Source organism: Desmodus rotundus, chromosome 2 (assembly GCF_022682495.2).
Source record: "Desmodus rotundus isolate HL8 chromosome 2, HLdesRot8A.1, whole genome shotgun sequence".
Classification (NCBI taxonomy): Eukaryota; Metazoa; Chordata; class Mammalia; order Chiroptera; family Phyllostomidae; genus Desmodus; species Desmodus rotundus.
The window spans coordinates 155,677,974-155,695,688 of NC_071388.1; the positions used below are offsets into that span (position 1 = coordinate 155,677,974).

Here is a 17,715-nt window from a genome sequence, read left to right on the forward strand (position 1 = left end):
GGAACGTGGGATGAGAGAGAGGAGAGCAAGGAGGCTGCTCCCGTGCAGGTTGATATTGGGGTGCTGTTCCCAGCACAGACGGTGCCTGGTCATGTGACACGCACAACTCACTGCAGTTCTGAGGTTAGGTAAGAGCCCCCCTGAAAATAGCCTGCATCAGCGGCTCAGTAGTGGGTGAGCTCCTAGAGGCATGCCAGCTTCCACTGTGAAAGCCTAAGGAGTCAGGAAGACTTTTTCTTTTATTAACTAGGGAAACTTCTACGAGGGAGGGGGTCTGGAGAAGAAGCATGTCACACTGCAAACTCACATGCCGAGACTCGGTCCTGAGACCCTGAGACAGGAATAGCCAGTGGATACCCTAGGAGAAGTAATCCCAGCTGCGTGGATAGGAAGGGAAGAGAATGCTCCTGTAAGGACCATCACCGTTCAGTACGACTTCTTTTATATCTCTGCCACAGAAAGGATGTCTCACTGTTCTTACAGCATGGAGTTCATGTGCTTTACAAAATAAGATACAGACATTACGCCCAAAGTATTACCTTAGGTGGGAATTATTGTAGAGGCAATCTAGTAGAGAGTTTTGTTTTGGACACCTTTCTGGGACATCGCAGGTAAAGAGCTGCACACATGAAGGTCTTGTGAGGCACCTTGATGTTAAACGCTTGTGAAACATGCCTCCAGGTAAGAACCCTTCAGTCGGCACTTGTGTCCACACACTGAGGAAGGGACTGTTACATGCCAGGCACCGTGCGGGGCTCTAAAGGCCTAAATACAGTCTCACCTCTCCAAATGTGTATCTCAGACATCACTTCCTCCAAGCCCACAAAGCAGCCAGGGGAGGATCTCTTAAAGAATACACACTAAGGAAGAACCCCAAAGAAGAGCGGCAAAAATGGAACCCTATGTTTGTGTTCTATCGTTGCGAGTCACACTCAGGAATCCTTCACGTCCGTGGCTTCACTGCAGTGCCTTAGTTCAAACGCTGCCCTAAAACTCCAGCTCCAACACAGGGTTAGGAGGCGGTGTCAGATGCTACATGGAGAGTGACATCCTCTGCGGGCCCAGGAGTCACGGCCAGCCCTTACAGTCCCCTTGCGCTTTGATACTGGGCTTACTCCAGGTTTCTCAAAGTCTGAGAGCATTTCCCCATGGTCAAAATTCAATGCTAAAAGGGATTTTTCTACTGGGCAGTTTTCAAACATCATTTTTGCATGTATAAGCTTTTACACGTTGCTATACTTAGAAACCGGAAACTCTGTAAATATCAAATGATAATTTGTAAACAATATGTTTTGGCACATTCAGTCAAAATATAAGGCAGCCAGTTAAAAGGATTGTATAGATTTATACTCATTCACATGAAAAGATGTCAAAGACATTACTAAATGAAGATCATAAAACACTGTTTAATAAAAATAAATTACAAAATAGTATTTTAAAAATTTAAACTATACAGTAACATCAGTCTAGGAAAAAGACCAAAAGAATATTTATCAAGAGACTAATAATGATGTATCTCTGGGTAGTGTGATTAAGAGGGATTTTACTGGGTTGGTCAAAAGTCCATTATATTTTTTTCCATAAAATAAAAGACATTTTTCATTTTCACCAATAACTGTATTGATTTGGATATTTTGAGTATGTTGGCATCTCCCACTACTGGCTCCTAGTGGGTAGATAGAGGCCAGGGGTGCTGCTAAACATCTTCCAATGCATAAGCCAGCCCCACAGCAAAGATACTTGGCCAAAATGTCAGTAGGACCAAGAAACTCTGCAAACCACTTTTGACACTTTCGATCAGTCACGGTACCCTCTCCATCCACCACACAAACCTTTTTTTGTGTTTCAGTAGTGTTTTTACCCTTCCTGAAATAATAAAGCATAATACACTGAAAATGTTGCATATTTTCTTACATCTTCAATATTAAAATAGCTGTACAAAAATTCACCAATTTTGTTAATTTTTTAAAAAATGCATGCTGATATGACAGCTGTCACGATACAATTTAACGAAATTGTTTTGGATGATGTTAAAGGCAACTAAGTACTACTAGAGCCACTGTATGGAAAAAAACTAACAAACCTCTTGGCAAATCCAATATTTCTTGTTCTTATTTTTCTTTTAATTTATTTTGATTTTCTAAATTTCTAAGATGACCATATATTACTAAAAAAAACCCAACTCTACACATTCCCTATTGTTCAAGGTATTTGTACTCATGAACACCTTGTCAGAAAAAAAGTGACATTACTCACAATGAGTGGTTTTCAATTCTTCTGTTTTGCCTCCCTTACATTAGTGCATTTTTTTCTGCCTTCCTTTAGCATGCTTACCAGTTGGAAGATTTTGTATATGCAAAAGGCATATGACACTCTACTACCCCCTAACCCTACACTGACCCTATCTCCCTGCACCATACCATCGACAATGCTAAATTAACATCAGAAGACCCCGTCCGGCCTGGGTGTTCAAGCTTTGTGACTATACGGCAGTTACTTTACATTTTCAATCTTTCTTTTAATCTGTGGGCAACAAACACAGAATGAAAGGAAAAATTAAATTGGGCAAGTGATGTGATATGCTCTTAAAATTATAAAACACCATAAATGGCTGCTCTTTGCATCATCATCTTTAGCATCTCCTCCAAAATATTTTCAGGTGTTCCTGTCACAATATTTAATGATGAGTTTATCAGGAAACACTGTTCAAAGAACATTTATGTGAAACATTAATGAAGAGATGGGTAAATGTAACGCTCCCAAAAGTACATGAGTTTCTTATTGCATTCAAAAACGGAACTGAATATTCAGAGTACGGCCACAGGGTCAAGTGCAAAAGTCTAGGGACCAGCATGTTAAACAGACCTTGATTCAAGACCTGTTTCTGCTCCTTCTGAGCTGCACCGCACTGGAAAAATCACTGGCCCGACTTTACGCCTTGCTCTGTTCGGCTGTGAAATGTCAGTAACAGTACTGACGTTGGGGAGGGTTAAGAGGACAACACAAAGCACACATAGCAACGTCAGCCTTTTGAGGGATCTCACTGACCATTAAGCCAACATGTGCGACAATGACTTCAATTCCCAGAGAAACGGAAACAACCAAGAGAACATTCGAAACATTAAGTAAAATGCCAAATACATCTTATATTAAAGAACTGCATTTCTAGTAGCTTGTTGCCTACATAACAATACACACAGCTACTGGAGAACAAACATTGCCTTGTTAGAAATAATTAAGTCTGATAAGGCCCTTATCGAGACCATAGCCTGACACTGCCCCTGGATTCAATGTAACCATTACTCCACACAAAATTTGGATGCTGAAAAAAATAAACACTGGTTACTATGGAAACAAGTGGCCCAAAGGCAGCATTCGGAGGAAAGGGCTCTCACCTTCCTTTAACTACCCACAGCTCTTCTTCTCAGTCCTCTCCTCACTGCGTTCAGCACTCTCTACCTTGCGTTAAGAGTCACATGTGCAGGGTCGGATCTCTCCGCCTACACGCTAAGCTCTTTGAGTGCAGAAACCCTGTTTTATTCATCTCTGGATTTTCAACAAAGCCACGCACACACAAAGAGCCATAAAGTAGTTTGCTGGGCGGGAAAGCGAACAACATGTACTTAAAAGCATTGCCACAGTTGAACACTATTCCTACAGTACTTAACCTTTTGGGGAAAAATTAATCAAGCCTTCAAACCACTTGTCTAGTAAAAATATGCAATTAACCTGATTTTACAGACTTGAGGATGACTTAAGAATTATAATCTTTCCTGAATGATGATAACATGGAATTTGAATTCAGCCATACTGACGTTAAAATAGTGATCAACACTTTTTTATTAACTTCAACTGTCTTTATGAAATTATAATTTACTAATTATAATCTCAGTTCTTTGTTTAATGAATTAAAATAATAAGTCAAATGAGGCAACTTTGTCATGCCAAAGAATTATTTTTAAAATAAATATCCTATTCGAAAGATTGCTTTTCCCTACAAGCAGGAGAGCTGTTTTGTTTGTCTGGGGTCTTTACCTGGCCCATCAAGGGCCAGTGACAGCCCTACACCACGACGAGGTAAATCCATGACGAGCACGGTGTGGGTCAGAGCCACCAGAACATCTGTGTATGACAACAGCTGGCACGGCTGCCTTCAGCAAAATGCGGCGTAATCCACGGGGCTGAGCTGCCAGAGCATGAACAGCATCCGACACGAAGGAATTAACAATTTAACCAAGTTTGTTGTTTTTCCAAATCACTGAGCCTGATTCTCAAAAGCATATGTTTCATGTCAAATACATGACTATTCTATTTTATGAAAAATATACTAATGGAAAAATTGGGTAGAATGCTTTGCTCAAGCCAGAAATTGTACTACCATCTACTGACAGAATAAATTATGGGCTGGCCCGCTTGGCACTTTCCTCCTGAGGTGTGTTTAACAGGGTTTCCTTACCTTGTACCTGACTTTATGATACTCAGTGTTTTTTAAATAACAGATTACATTATAATATACACAATGGACAAGAGAACATTTGGAGAAAAATACACAAAAAATCTTTTTTAACTATCTCCATACAGCATTTAACTGGAGACCTAAGGTCTAATGCTTTTTCTCCAACCTTGCATATAACAAGTCAGTTTTTAAAGCAGGTTAAAGCAGTATTATATATATTATTTTTCAAGGAGGTAATTAGCCTTTGCCTCTTCAGCCTTTTGCCTATGATTATCAGAGATGAATAATGAAATTAATGGAGAAATAAATACACTACTTGTACCTACTATGTATTTGTCTTCTCTTGAAGAATATGACATTTTGAAAAGTAAAATATTTCCCAGTTTCCAACTTACAGAATGTAGATAAGGTTTACCTGGCAACCAGGGGCTGGGGTGGTGGGGAGCACATTCCTAGCAGCTAGGTCTGTAAAATGCTATGTCAAAAAGAAAGGCAGAATGACCTTTCCAAGAGGTGGAGAGGGCAGCCGCCCATACAGCATTCGTTAAGAACTAATGAAAGGCTGGCCTGAACTGAAGTCTCTACCCACCAGCCTGTGGAGCATCACACACATAAATGTCATACCCAAATGACCTCGGGATAAGAAAGGCAAGCACACTCTTTCCCCACATCCGAGAGCCACACACTGTCTAGACCAGTGACCGCAAAGACACAGCGAGGGTAAATTGTGTGTGTGTTCCTATGTATGTATATGTGCGTGTTTATTTATATATGAATAACACACATATCAGAGTCTCGATGTGGAAATGGAAAGAATGAGAATGGTAACAGAGGGTATGGATTTTCTAAAATCTGATAAACACTGGCCAGAAGGGCCTTTCGGCTCTGTTTCACAGACTGGTTAAGGAGAAGGCTTTGCTGGGCCCAGAGGAGGTGCCAGTGATACAGAGTAAATTTCACATGGGGAGTGAGGCATGAAGAAATTGTGTGGCTGGTTTCTGGTACTCAATGAGCTTGTGCCTTGCAGGTTCTAAGAGAAGGAAGTCAGACCTATCAGTGGGTGCTGGTGGTGAGAGAAGAAGGCGGGAGGCCACCACCACCCTGTACACGAGAGACTGCTGAGAACAATTCTACAACCCGTATGTGTTTACAGTGTAACAGCGATGATAAAACTGGGGCCTGTGTGCATGCTCACAGAGGCTTCTCTGAATGTTTTCAATGTCGTGTTCCCGTTTCAATTACAATCAGGCACACATACACTTATGTTGAGACCCCAGGATCATGTCCTTAAACTCACAATCACTAACCTCCAGTGATCACTGGTACCACCTGTCCATCCTACCTTATTTCCCTGGCAAAGCTACTCTCCAGCTCGCCTACACAATTATCTCCCCATTTCTCAAGCCCTGGTCATCTTTTCCTTCCTCACCCTCAAATGATGATGTATACGCCTTATTTTACCGCAAAAACAGAATCAACAGGACTTCTGCATGTCCTGACCCAAATGCACCCACCGCCTTGTGTCTCTGCCTCCCCCATTATGGTGGCTGCACTGCCCCGCAGGTGGCCTCTCCGTGCCCCCATGGCTGCCGTCTACATGCACACTCAGCTACCATCCCTTCCCACCGCCCTGAGGACATCAGGCTTACACTGCCCCTCTCTCATTGCATTCTCCCTTGTCTTTAAACATGTTTTTTAAAAAAATCCCTTTACCCCATATTCCCATCAAGCTCGCACCCCATTTCCTTAGTCCCCTGTATATAGCAAATTTCTACCAAGAATTAGAAGTACTAACAAGTTACTTATCCTTGCTGCCTCATGTTCTCTCTTGCTACTACTGTGTCCTCAACCCAGTTCAATCAGGCTTTTGTCTCACTCCAAACAACTCTTGCCATGGTCAATGATGTGCTGTGCTTTGCCAAAGACAATGGTGAATTCTTAGTTCCCATTGGACTGGATCTATGACTAGATGCAGCTTTCCACTCCTCCTTTCCTGAGACACTTCTTCTTGTTCACAGGGCCCCGGCTCTTCCCTCTGCCTTCACCAGCCTCTCCCTGTCCGGGAGCTGACTGCTCCCCATGCGGGCACCACCCGACAGTACACCAGACCACTATTCTTCTTTGCCTGCATCACCCCTTAGATGATCTCCTATAATTTCACAGCTTTAAGTACTATATGTACCAACAGTTCTCCAATTTATGTCTGTCGCCTAGATTCCCTGTGAAATCTAGACTCATGCACCCTATATCACGACATAGATGTCCGCTCAACAACCCAAATTTAACGTGTCTGAAACTAAACTCTTGACTCTATCTCAACCTGCATCTCCAACTCTCTTCTCCACCTCAGGAGACAGCAACCCCGTTCATCCATGTTTCCAGGCCCAAACCTCGAGTAATATTTGAGTTCTCACTCCTCCAACCACAGTCCAGAAATTGCATGCCACCTCCATCATCCCCCGCCCTGGTCCAGGCCACATCACACTCTCTGCTTCCACCCGCAGTGTCTCTCCATAAAGCAAACACAGTGCTCATTTTAGAATTTAACTCACATCATATCAAACTCTTCTGCTCACAAACCTCCAATGGTCCCACCCACTAAGAGGGAAATCCAAAATCTTAACCACAGGCTACACAGTGCTACATAATTCAGCTCCTGCTAACTTTCTGACCTTACCCACTACCTCTCTGTCCACTCTGGTGCCCTGGCTTTTCTCCTAACTGCTTAATAACATGCTGCCCACTCAGAACATTTGCAATCACTATTTGCTCTGCCCAGAACTCTTTTCTTCCAAACAACTTTATGGCTTGAATTCTCAGTGGTCTGCTCAAATGTCAGTTCATTTAGACAGCCATTCTGTGGGAGCAAAATTTTATAATGCCTCCAATATTTTCCATCCCTCAGGTGTATGAAGAGGCACCCCAAAAAACTGGAATTACCTTCTGGAGGGTTGGCCTCTTGTAGTACAGGCTTCCCCTGCCAGGTGAGTGTTCTAGGAACCCATCTGTATCAGTGTGCCAGCTGACATCATGAGAGGATGGTTTTGGCTTCAGTGAATTTTTTTTGAAGATTCCTCCAACGAGTTTGCCCATTTCATGATGGGTGATTTGTGAGCACCACACCTGTCCACACTGTGCTGCGTGCTCAGCAGTTTCTGACCCAAAATGGCATGACCCCTGTGCCCCACCCTGCCTACTCACCCAATCTTACCACAAGCGACTTCAGTGTTTCCCCAGATGAAAAAAGTCTCAAAGAGGCACGTTTTGCCAGTGCTGAGGTGAAACAAAAAACGGCAGAAGCACATAAAAGGCATCAAAATCGACTGAGTTCAAAAACTGTTTTGAATAGTGAAAAAAAGTCTCAAAAGTTGTATTGCATCAAATGAAGAGTATTTTGAAGGTGAATGAAGTTTAAACATGTACGAATACACAATTTTTAATAAATAAATTCCATTTTTAGGGGTCCCCCCCTTATATGCCCTACATAACTCTCTCCCCTGAAAGTGAATGGGACCTTTAAATAGGCTGGGCCACCATTCTCATGATTAAATTATGCTATGAGGAAAAGGTGAAGGGATTTTGCAGATGTAATTAACTTTCCAAATTGGCTAATTTTGACTTACTCACGAGGGAGATATTCCTAGATGGCCCTGACTTAATACGCCTGACATAAACCTTTAACGGGGAGACTGAGTCCTGCAGCGGCTCAGGAGACGGTCTCCTGCTGCCCTTGGAAAAAAGCCAAGTCACGCAGTGAACTCTCTGTTGGAAGGGGGTGATCTGAAGGAGCTGAGCATCTCAGTCCATACGGCAAGGAACTGAATTCCAACATCACCCAGATGAGCCTGGAAGAAGATGCTGAACTCCAAATAAGCGTCTGAATTACAGCCTGCGAGACAGAGCAGGGAAACCATCTAGGCTGGACCCAGACTTCTGACCTGAAGGAACCGTGAGACAGCACTGTAGGAACTTGTCACATGGCAGTGGGAAACAATACGTCTTCCTCAATAAGGAACAGCACTCCTGTGCTTTCTATCCTCCTGGTGGAGCTTTTCCTTCAGACAACCTGGTGTATCATTGTAACATAAACATTTAAATCGTTCCTCTCCCCACCTCTAAAACATAAGCTTCCAGAGGGCAAAAATTTGTTTTTTCTCCCTCCTGAGATGTATTTACATAGCACCTACAATAGCACCATGCACAGAGTAGGTACCTAATATTTATAGGAAGAATTAATGTATTTGCTATTCACATTTATATCAGCACAGAGTGATCACAACAATTTAATAGCATTTAACTTCTAACTTTCAAAGGCTATTTCTCAAGCTGAAGAACAAGGATTGCCCTTCCAGAAGTCTAACAATATATTCTGAAAGATTCACAAGTTCTCAAATATGAAAAACACATTTAACAAAAGTCTTATAAAACTATAGGAGGGAAATATACATAAACAACTGGGCAACAACATATGTTTGCTGAAAATAAGTTATACTAAAAATCATTTCCAGATTTTGAAGGCCTTTCTAGGTGGTGAGATTCAGGAAAGTACCATTGGTACAGCATGTCGATTTCAGCAACACTTTCAATGGATCCTTTTACAGTATCCTTCTAAAAGTAACACCCACTAAAAGGCAGGGAGTCGATGGGATTTGGTTCTGGCTGAGCAACTACAACATAAAATACTAGTTAATTGTTGAAAGTCACTTAGACAGTGAGCAGTGTCTAGCAGACGCCAGAGGCTCTGTCCTATTTGAGGACATGTTAAGCAACATGTTGGATAAAGATGTCAAAGACAGGTTTGTCAGGCTGGCAAGCGATGATATCCAAACGCTGTAACTAATATGACACGTTGACATGAAACACATGGTGGGTAAGCAGTGAGTCAAAACCAACAGATTCATTATTACATGATAAATGTTAAGACAGAGAGAGTATTAAAACACAGTTCAGAATTAGGCTTGATAGCCATTCAAATGAAAAAAATCAAAATCAGGTTTAGTTTGAGTGTTAGGTCATGCTAAATTTGCCACCAAGGTACAGAGATATTTCAAAAGGCAATGAAAACTTGAGCTGATTCAGGAAAAACAGAGCGAAATCACACAATCTTACTACTGTATTCCAGTCCATTCAGACCATATCTGGAGGCCTGTATGTAAATATAGGTGCTACATTGAAAAGGGACAATGTTAAACTGGAGAACAAGTCCATAAAGACAATTCTGAGGTAAAATAACTTTTAGAGTAAATTTCTTTCCTACAAGACTTTTCTTAGAACTTTAATGTTAATGTTGCTTGTGATTTCCAAAAATTGTGTATGTGTATGTACAATACATGGATACCATGCACACCGTTTAGCTTACAAACTCAGGAAAACCACCACTTAGACCCATGAGGAAAAAGGCAACAAAAGCAGGTGCAGACTAAATGTCAATAAAAGTGAACAACCAGGACCAAGAGGGGGATACAGAACTATATTATGAGAAGCGCTGCGACAGTTCCACGCACTGCCGTGCCTCAGAAAAGAGAAAGACACGCCTTACAAAGACAGGAGTACCGCAGTACTCGCGGTTAGTTTGTTCCGGAACTCGTGTCGAGTGCCGAAACTGATGAGGACTGACGATGAAGCATTTTCTCTCGCGGGATAGCTCATGACGCATACAAGTTCTAGGCAAGTGCAATGGGTCCTGAGCAAGTGCCAAGTGCTGAAACATTTTTCTCTCATCAAAATGTGACAAGTACAGGGTTAGACAAGTTCTGAAGCCGACGAGTACCGAGGTATGACTTATATTGTACAAACAACTCTCAGAAAAATGAGGAAATGCGTTAGTTCTATATCGTTGTAGTACCTACAGCAAAATTTGAAGTGAGGCTTCAGATGTTTTAACACACTCTTCAGATGACTTTTATCCAGAGAGACTGACAGTTCCTCTGTGGGCCAGAATTTGAGCCCCTAAGAGCCCAGAACAGGAGGGTCAGCTGGATCTTCAGGAGGAAAATGAACTGTCCTAATGAAAGCTTTTCAAGGTCATAGGGGTGATCATGGAGAGAGAGTGAGCTGAAGGATGCACAGAGGCTGGGTAAATACTCGGCGGGGATACTAGAGATTCCCGCATAAACCAATGATGACTGGATTCTAAAGGTCACTTCTAACACTGCACGCTCGGCGGACTAGACTGTAACCTTTGGAGTCTTGCCCCCCCTACCCTGCATCTCAATGGCAAACACCGGGCCAGACACAGAGTAGGTTTCTCATAAATAAGGGTGGACTGAATGAATAAACAAACAAATGAAAAATAAATGAAAGGACTGCCTGGTTCCAAAGCCAAATGAGTAGGGAATGAGCTATTTCATTCTTGGGGGATTGCAAAATACACTAATTGTGACTCATAATCAAGCCTACTTTCACATATAAGAAAAACAGTCTTGTAATAATTTCACTTCTTGAGTCTCAATGAAATCACACCAAAGGCTGTTGTGAGGGTCCCCCGGGAAGTATGTGAAAATGCACTGCAGATTATAAATGACCATCAGAAGGAAGGCGTGATTATGGCAACGATAATCTGCCCTGACAGATTGTAACTCAGAGGGCTGGAAACTAACCTTGAAAATGAACTGCTTTCTACAGCCACATCTCTGAAAACGGTCCATTAGCCATGTGCTTTATGTGTTTAATTGTCAAAGGAAACACATAACTTACTTTAAAACAACTTTAAGAACATAACCGTACTCCCATTGAGCGGGTAAATTAAGCTGTTTACAAGTAAGTTTAAGCTAATTTCTTTTCTTTTGAGATACCAAGTTCTTAACAAAGAATATACATCAAGATGGACCTTACAATTTAAAAATCCTTGAACTAGAAAGAGCTTTCATTCACTAGATTCAAAGACTACACTGTCAGGCACTCTGTATCCCTTTCCTAGAAGACTGAGGTTTCTTTCAAAACAGATCTGTCATTTCCCCGCAGTGGCTGATCAACCTGCCCTGAAACATGCTCTGAACAGGCAACGTGTAGGACAAGCATGGCTTCTCTCTGACAGGGACTGACTGCTGCAGGGTGAAGGAAACTCATTGAAAATCTCTTACTGTGATCTCACACTGTAAAAAAAGAAAAAGGAAAAACCCAAGAATGGAAAGCAAGGAAAAAATGTAATGAAGGGTGCACTGAGCCTGCAGACACACTCAGGTGGTGCTTTTCTTCCTTGCGCTTCTTCAGTAAGCAACCAGAAGAGAGCAATTCGTCCTGGGAATACAGCACACAGGGGCTCTTTGGGGAAATCAAGTAAGTTAATTTCATTCTGTGCTAATATTATGAAGAGTTAATAAAGGAGATCAGAATATTGTACTACAGGATAAACAATGCAAAACAAACAACCATATTGCTTACCTTAATCTTAAAACGAGGTTCACAGCACAAGAAGATTCTCTATAGTTCTCACTAGCGTTGGGTAGGCCCTTTAAAGACAAAATAGCAAACAGTGTTAGAAACTCAGGAAACAAACAAATAAAATCATGGCATCCCTTGATTCATATAACCCTTTCTTTCTGGAAATTTGAAAACTACATCTTTCCATGTGCTAGTCTTACTTCCACATAACACCTCTGTGTGAAGGTTGGAACGATGCTTCATCCCCATCGCAACTGTGAACACTAGTATTTCAAACAGGAAGCCTCATCATAGGATGAGCCCTTTAAATAATTGGTGTAAGTTTCAGTAAGTCCAAAGGAGAAGGCTTAGCTGTCTAATCGGGCACCTTGCGGCCAGAGCCATGGGCTGTTCCCCACCGGGCTTTGGTGATGCACAAAGATTTGTTAGGGCACCTTAAACCTCAGGATGCAGAGGAAGGTGGAACCCAGTAGATCAGGCCACTGTTCAGCTTTCCTGCCTTTCTCACCCAGATCCTATTTCCTTGAATACAGACCATCAGTCATGAATGCCTCCACTACATAGCCTATCCCTACCCCTATGAATCACTGGACAGGAGTAGACCATCCTGCTTGAGTAGGAAAATAAGGAATTTCAGGTCAAGCCTTGGCTCTGCCACTGATTAGCTAGGTAACTCTGGGAAAGTCATTCTCTGAACTAGGTTTTCCACCTCATGTTATATACAACACTAGTTATCCTAATCTCTCTTCCTATTTACTCTCTCTGCCTTCTGGCTCATTATTGTTCCTAACTTGCCTTTCATCATTCAACCAATCCCTGCAGTTTATCTCCAGGTGTTTTACTGAGTTGCCTGATACAGTGTGAAGACCCAAATTGAACCCAGCCTCTGCCACTGACCAGTTGTGTGACCTCGGGTGAGCCATGTGACCTCTGCAAATCTTTGCTTCCTCAGATGTATTTTACTTATAAAATAAGGGCCAAGGACTAGATATCTGACCTCAAACAGGCTTCTGCAACCATGAAATCAGACTCTGCCTCCTCAGTATACAGCTGTTTCATAAAACACAGACCATGTAGGATAGAAATGAATTTCAATGGAATAAGCAGATTTGGGGACAAAAAACTTATGATTCCTAAGGTTAGCAAAGCTTGACAGTATAACCAAGGTAGAGCAGAGGGCCTGCCTGTTAATTATACACCAAAGCTGCATGGGTGCCTGCACTCTGGCCCCACATCCCTTGTTCCTCCCTGTACTGCGCCTCACCCTTCATCAGCACCCAACACAGCTCGTGGCACAAATCACCCATCATATAACATTTCATATACATGTATTTCAGTCACTGAACTATTAGTTTTACAGGGCAAGTTGTGGAGATCAATGGGCCCATGAAATTCAATGATAAAAGAATTATGAAAACAGGTTGTAGAAATCCATCCAGGAACAAAGAAGAAAAGTATCAATTAACTACAGTGTTCTGTGGTTGGAATCTAACAGAATGGTGAGTCATTTTGTTTCCTCTTCTTATTTCACACAGCACCTGCAATTGCAGAAGCAGCCTGGTAACCAATTCTCTCTCTTGAACCCATCGTTTAAAGGTTGGAGGCCCTGAAAATCATGGTCACCAGTGACATTATTCTTTTCTCCGTATCTATTTAAAAGAGAGAGTTTATAAGACCCTGATGTGGAAGTACTACCCCAATATTGTCTATCTTTCCAAAGTGTGAGTTTTCCTAAGAAAAACTCTGTTCATAAAGCGTCTTGAACAGAAACGACTGGTGGAGAGACATACCTGAGAGTCCTTCACAGAAAGGGACTGGATCTGCTCGGGTATGCTGCTGGCATTCGCCGCAACCTGTTGAGAGAGCCACCGTTACAGCACTCAGGGAAACCGAAATGAGACGTCAGGGTCAGTGTGCGGACATGCAGTCCCAATTAGCAGAGACAAAAATTTTAAATCATTTAAGTAATTTTAAAGCAGTATTCCCCAACGTTCTGTCCTTTCACTCTCTGCACTGGAACTACCTAGGACACGTATTAAAGATTCCTGCGCCCCACCCACACGAGTTTAGAATTTCATGGAGATGGGGGACAGCTGTATCTTTAACAAGTGTCCCAGCTGATCCTTAGGCTTTCACAGAACCACTGAGCTAAAGGGAAAGGCATGGGCGATTTGATATTTTGAACTCCATAACTGAAAGATGTCCCAGGGCCATTTTTTCTTATCCCATGATTTCATCCCAGGTTAAGGGCCTCCTAACAATGAAAGGATGTTAGGACTGATACAACCTGCCCCTTTCATGATTACTTTAAACAACTTATTCACTGGATTTCAAAAATATAAAAGGGTAGCTAGGTTTTTAAAACATTTTCTTAAACAGAAATGCCAGAGTGATAAGTTATATTTTTCTCTCAAATTTGGAAACCCAACACTAATGTGATACCCAAAATATTTTGGCCTCAAACCCTACTTTTGTGAACTCTGCCCTGAATAAAAAATTGAAAGACATAAACACTCAAAAAGGAACACCAATGAAAAAAAAATAAATAAAAAGGAGTTCCCATTTCTAAACTCACTATCAATTCTGAAATAATCAGAAGTCATCAGAAATTCTTTGTACCAAGAGTTTTCTAAAGGTTAAGGGCATAAAATTCTTAGTCTCTGTGTTTCCTCAAAAATAACTACGTTAGTAATGAAGTAATAGGGGGAAGAGCATGGATGTCTGCGATTTACTCTGAAATGCATCACAAAATGAGGATCGCGTGATGGATGGATAGATATATGTGCCTGTGATAAAGCAAATGTAGTAACGGCAGGGTCCAGGTGACAGGTATGTGGACGTTCACTGTAACACACTTTTAATGTTCCCACATTTAAAACGATTTTCATACAAAACTGTTGGTGGAAATGACTACATTAGAAGAACAAACGACCTGTCTTCTTTAGCCAGCCAGAGGACCTGGGCCTACACCAAACGACTTCTCGTAAGGAATTTTTCAGGCTGAGTCCATGGTCTTACTTTAGGTTTGAGATACTTCAAAAAAAAAAAAAACCACATCAGCATTTCCAGAATATCCCACCTTTAGGCAAAGAACCACTGTAATCTGAAAAACCTTAATGGCATTTATTAGAGGGGACAACTTCGCTTTCCCCTGAGAAGCCCCCTTATTCCTGGGCGATCATCAGGAAGGAGAGACCGTTAACTGGACCGGGGGCTAGAACCTCGTGCACTCCGTAACCTCACTCACTGAGTAGATATAACCACACATGCAATGAAGGGATCAGCCTCAAGCTCTCACTGGTCCATGAACAATATGTGCAGAGACACACGGGAGTGGCGAGGGGGGAGCCTTCCTACACAAAACATCTTCCTCGACAACCCAACTGTAATCCCCCGAATCTCACCATTCTAAGCTCCATTCTACCTGTTTAGGGCATGTCTTTGGGCACACATTTTCACATGTAAAAACTTATAAGAAAGCTAATACATAAACAGCCACCTTTCATCGACAGTATAACATAAATTTGTCTATTGGAATTTTTTGGCAGTTAAACAATTTGCTTATATGAAGAACATCTGAGACAATGGTATTTTTACAGGAGGGGGAAAGAAAAATAACAGATTAATATTGGACACCGCCCTGGAAATAGGCCTCCAGGACTGGGCGAAAGGAGAAAAACCTCCTGGAATGGAGGGGAGAAGGGACAACATCTGCCTTCTAATTTTTCATAGAGCTCTGCCTGATCTTCTCTTTTTCTATTTTAAAAATTACTGTGGCTAAATGCAATCTGTCATCCTGGAGTGGGTCCAGGAACAGGGAAAGGATGTCAGTGGGCAAAGTAATGCCATACAAATGAGACGGGCAGGAATGGCAGAGGTGACAGTGACGCAGCACCACCGGTTTCTCAGCTGTGACCAGCGCACCAGGGCTCCGACGGAACTGATGCCACGGAGGGCCTGGGTGAGGTGGGTACGGAAACCGTGTGCTGCGCCTTTGCAGCTTCTCCGTGTATCTAAAATTACTCCAAAGTAAGATTTTCAAATCTACAGGAGATTTCTGATCAAAATCTAAGTTTTATGACAACTAGTCAGAAAGCCAATCACCTGCATTAAGAATACCTTTTTAATGGGTGATATCATAAAAGTGTTAAGTTGAAGCTGTCTCAGATTTCAAAGGCTAAGTAAAAAAATTGGGAGGGAGAAATCAAGTATTTCCCTCCATCTACAAATATATATATGTTTATATATTTATATGTGTATTTATATATTTAATATATAAATTTATATTAAATTCTATATAATTTTTCACACATATGCACATATGTGTATATTTATATATTTAATATATAAATTTATACTTATATGAAATTTATATTTATATTTATATACCTATATAAATATAAATGTATATTTATATATAAACATATATATATGCACACACAAACATGAGAGCTAATAGGCATTTGGAAAACACCATGTTGTGAAAAAAATTTTTAAGCTAAAGGCAGTTTTAATAATCAGCATGGTACTCACTGGAGGAACATAAGCTTTCTCATTGTGACTGACCTCTAGTAACAGTAACTCAACCTAAATCCACATGAAAAGTACTTCCTCCTCAGCATAAAATCTCAGAGCTGGGAAACAGAACATCGGCACGACTACGGACACCTAGACTCGAACAGAATTCGGCAGTGTGCCCCTGTGTGCACGTCCCTGGGGTCTCGTGTGTCCAGGGGTCCTTCTCCTATCAGAACACCAGTCAGATTTGATTTGGGCCCACCCTAAAGGTCCTATTTTTATTTTATTACTATTATTTTTTTTAGCACTTACAGAGGAAAGATCTTGTAAGGACACAGTGAGAAGACAACTGTCTGCGAGCCAAGCAAAGAGGCCTCAGAAGAAACCAAACCTGCCAACAACTTGATCTTGAACTTACAGCCTCCACAACCGTGAGAAAATTAATTTCTGTTGTTGAGACCCTCCCCACCCCAACATGCATACATATATATGACTCTTTCCTGTCTATGCAGAAGCTATTTTTGCCAAAAAGATACTGTTAATATCCAAATAACACATTCGTTAAGGGCAATTTTGACAAGCACTTCGTAAGATATTGCCGCAATAAAATGAACAAATCCCCAGTCTGAACTAGTAAGGAAGGACTCAGTGAATATTATCCAACATAGATACACTGTTGTGAACCAGTAATAAATGCTTTTGGGTCTGTGGTGCTACTTGAATCACGTTGTTTTATTCTGTTTCTAAGCGGAACTGAGAACTTGAATTAGAAACGCTCTTTGGACTAGATGAACACCTTGACTCTCCACTTTACTCTAGATAAAGTAGGGAAGAGGGTGAAAAGAGGGCAGAGCTCATGGTGCCTGGCCATTCCGAATGCCCAGCGCATCTGTGCGGTCAGCGCGTCCTGCTGTGGAGCTCCTCACCATCGTTCCTAGCTCATGGGGACCCTCCGTGACCAAAGCTCGCATTTCATGGATAGAATGGAAAGACAAATTGGTAAGACAGAAGGAAGCGTGATTTGAAAGAGGGTTACTCATGGGAGGTGGGCAGACTGAAAAGTCACTGGAAAAGGCCTATCCGTGTGGCACGAGGACGAAGAGAAGACAGAGGGAGGGGACAGTAGTGGGGAAAGGAGTGGCTTGTGGCTCTGATGCTGTCTTCTCAGAAGGTCCAGCTGGCTACTGCCACTTAAAGAGGAATAAGATTTACTCCATTTAATCAAAAGAAAGTGTCTGCTAATTTAAAAAAAAAGTTAAGATGGATTCATTTATAACCCAAACTCTTGTTTCCTTAATGAGGATTTGTCAAGGTACACATTAATGACTAGGTCTGCAAACTATTTGGAGCCACTTAAA

General features: G+C 41.7%; 1 protein-coding gene across 3 annotated transcripts in view; it reads right to left on the bottom strand.

Annotated features, from left to right (window-relative positions):
- Positions 1 to 17,715, bottom strand: part of STK39 (serine/threonine kinase 39) — a 271,016-nt gene that overhangs the window by 99,279 nt on the left and 154,022 nt on the right. For all 3 annotated transcript variants that reach the window (XM_053918751.2, XM_053918750.2, XM_024579873.4), the window contains 2 exons: positions 13,630 to 13,692; positions 11,840 to 11,907 (listed from right to left, as the gene is read on the bottom strand). In XM_053918751.2, coding sequence (XP_053774726.1) covers positions 11,840 to 11,907; positions 13,630 to 13,692 — 131 coding nt within the window. The remainder of the gene's footprint in view (positions 1 to 11,839; positions 11,908 to 13,629; positions 13,693 to 17,715) is intronic.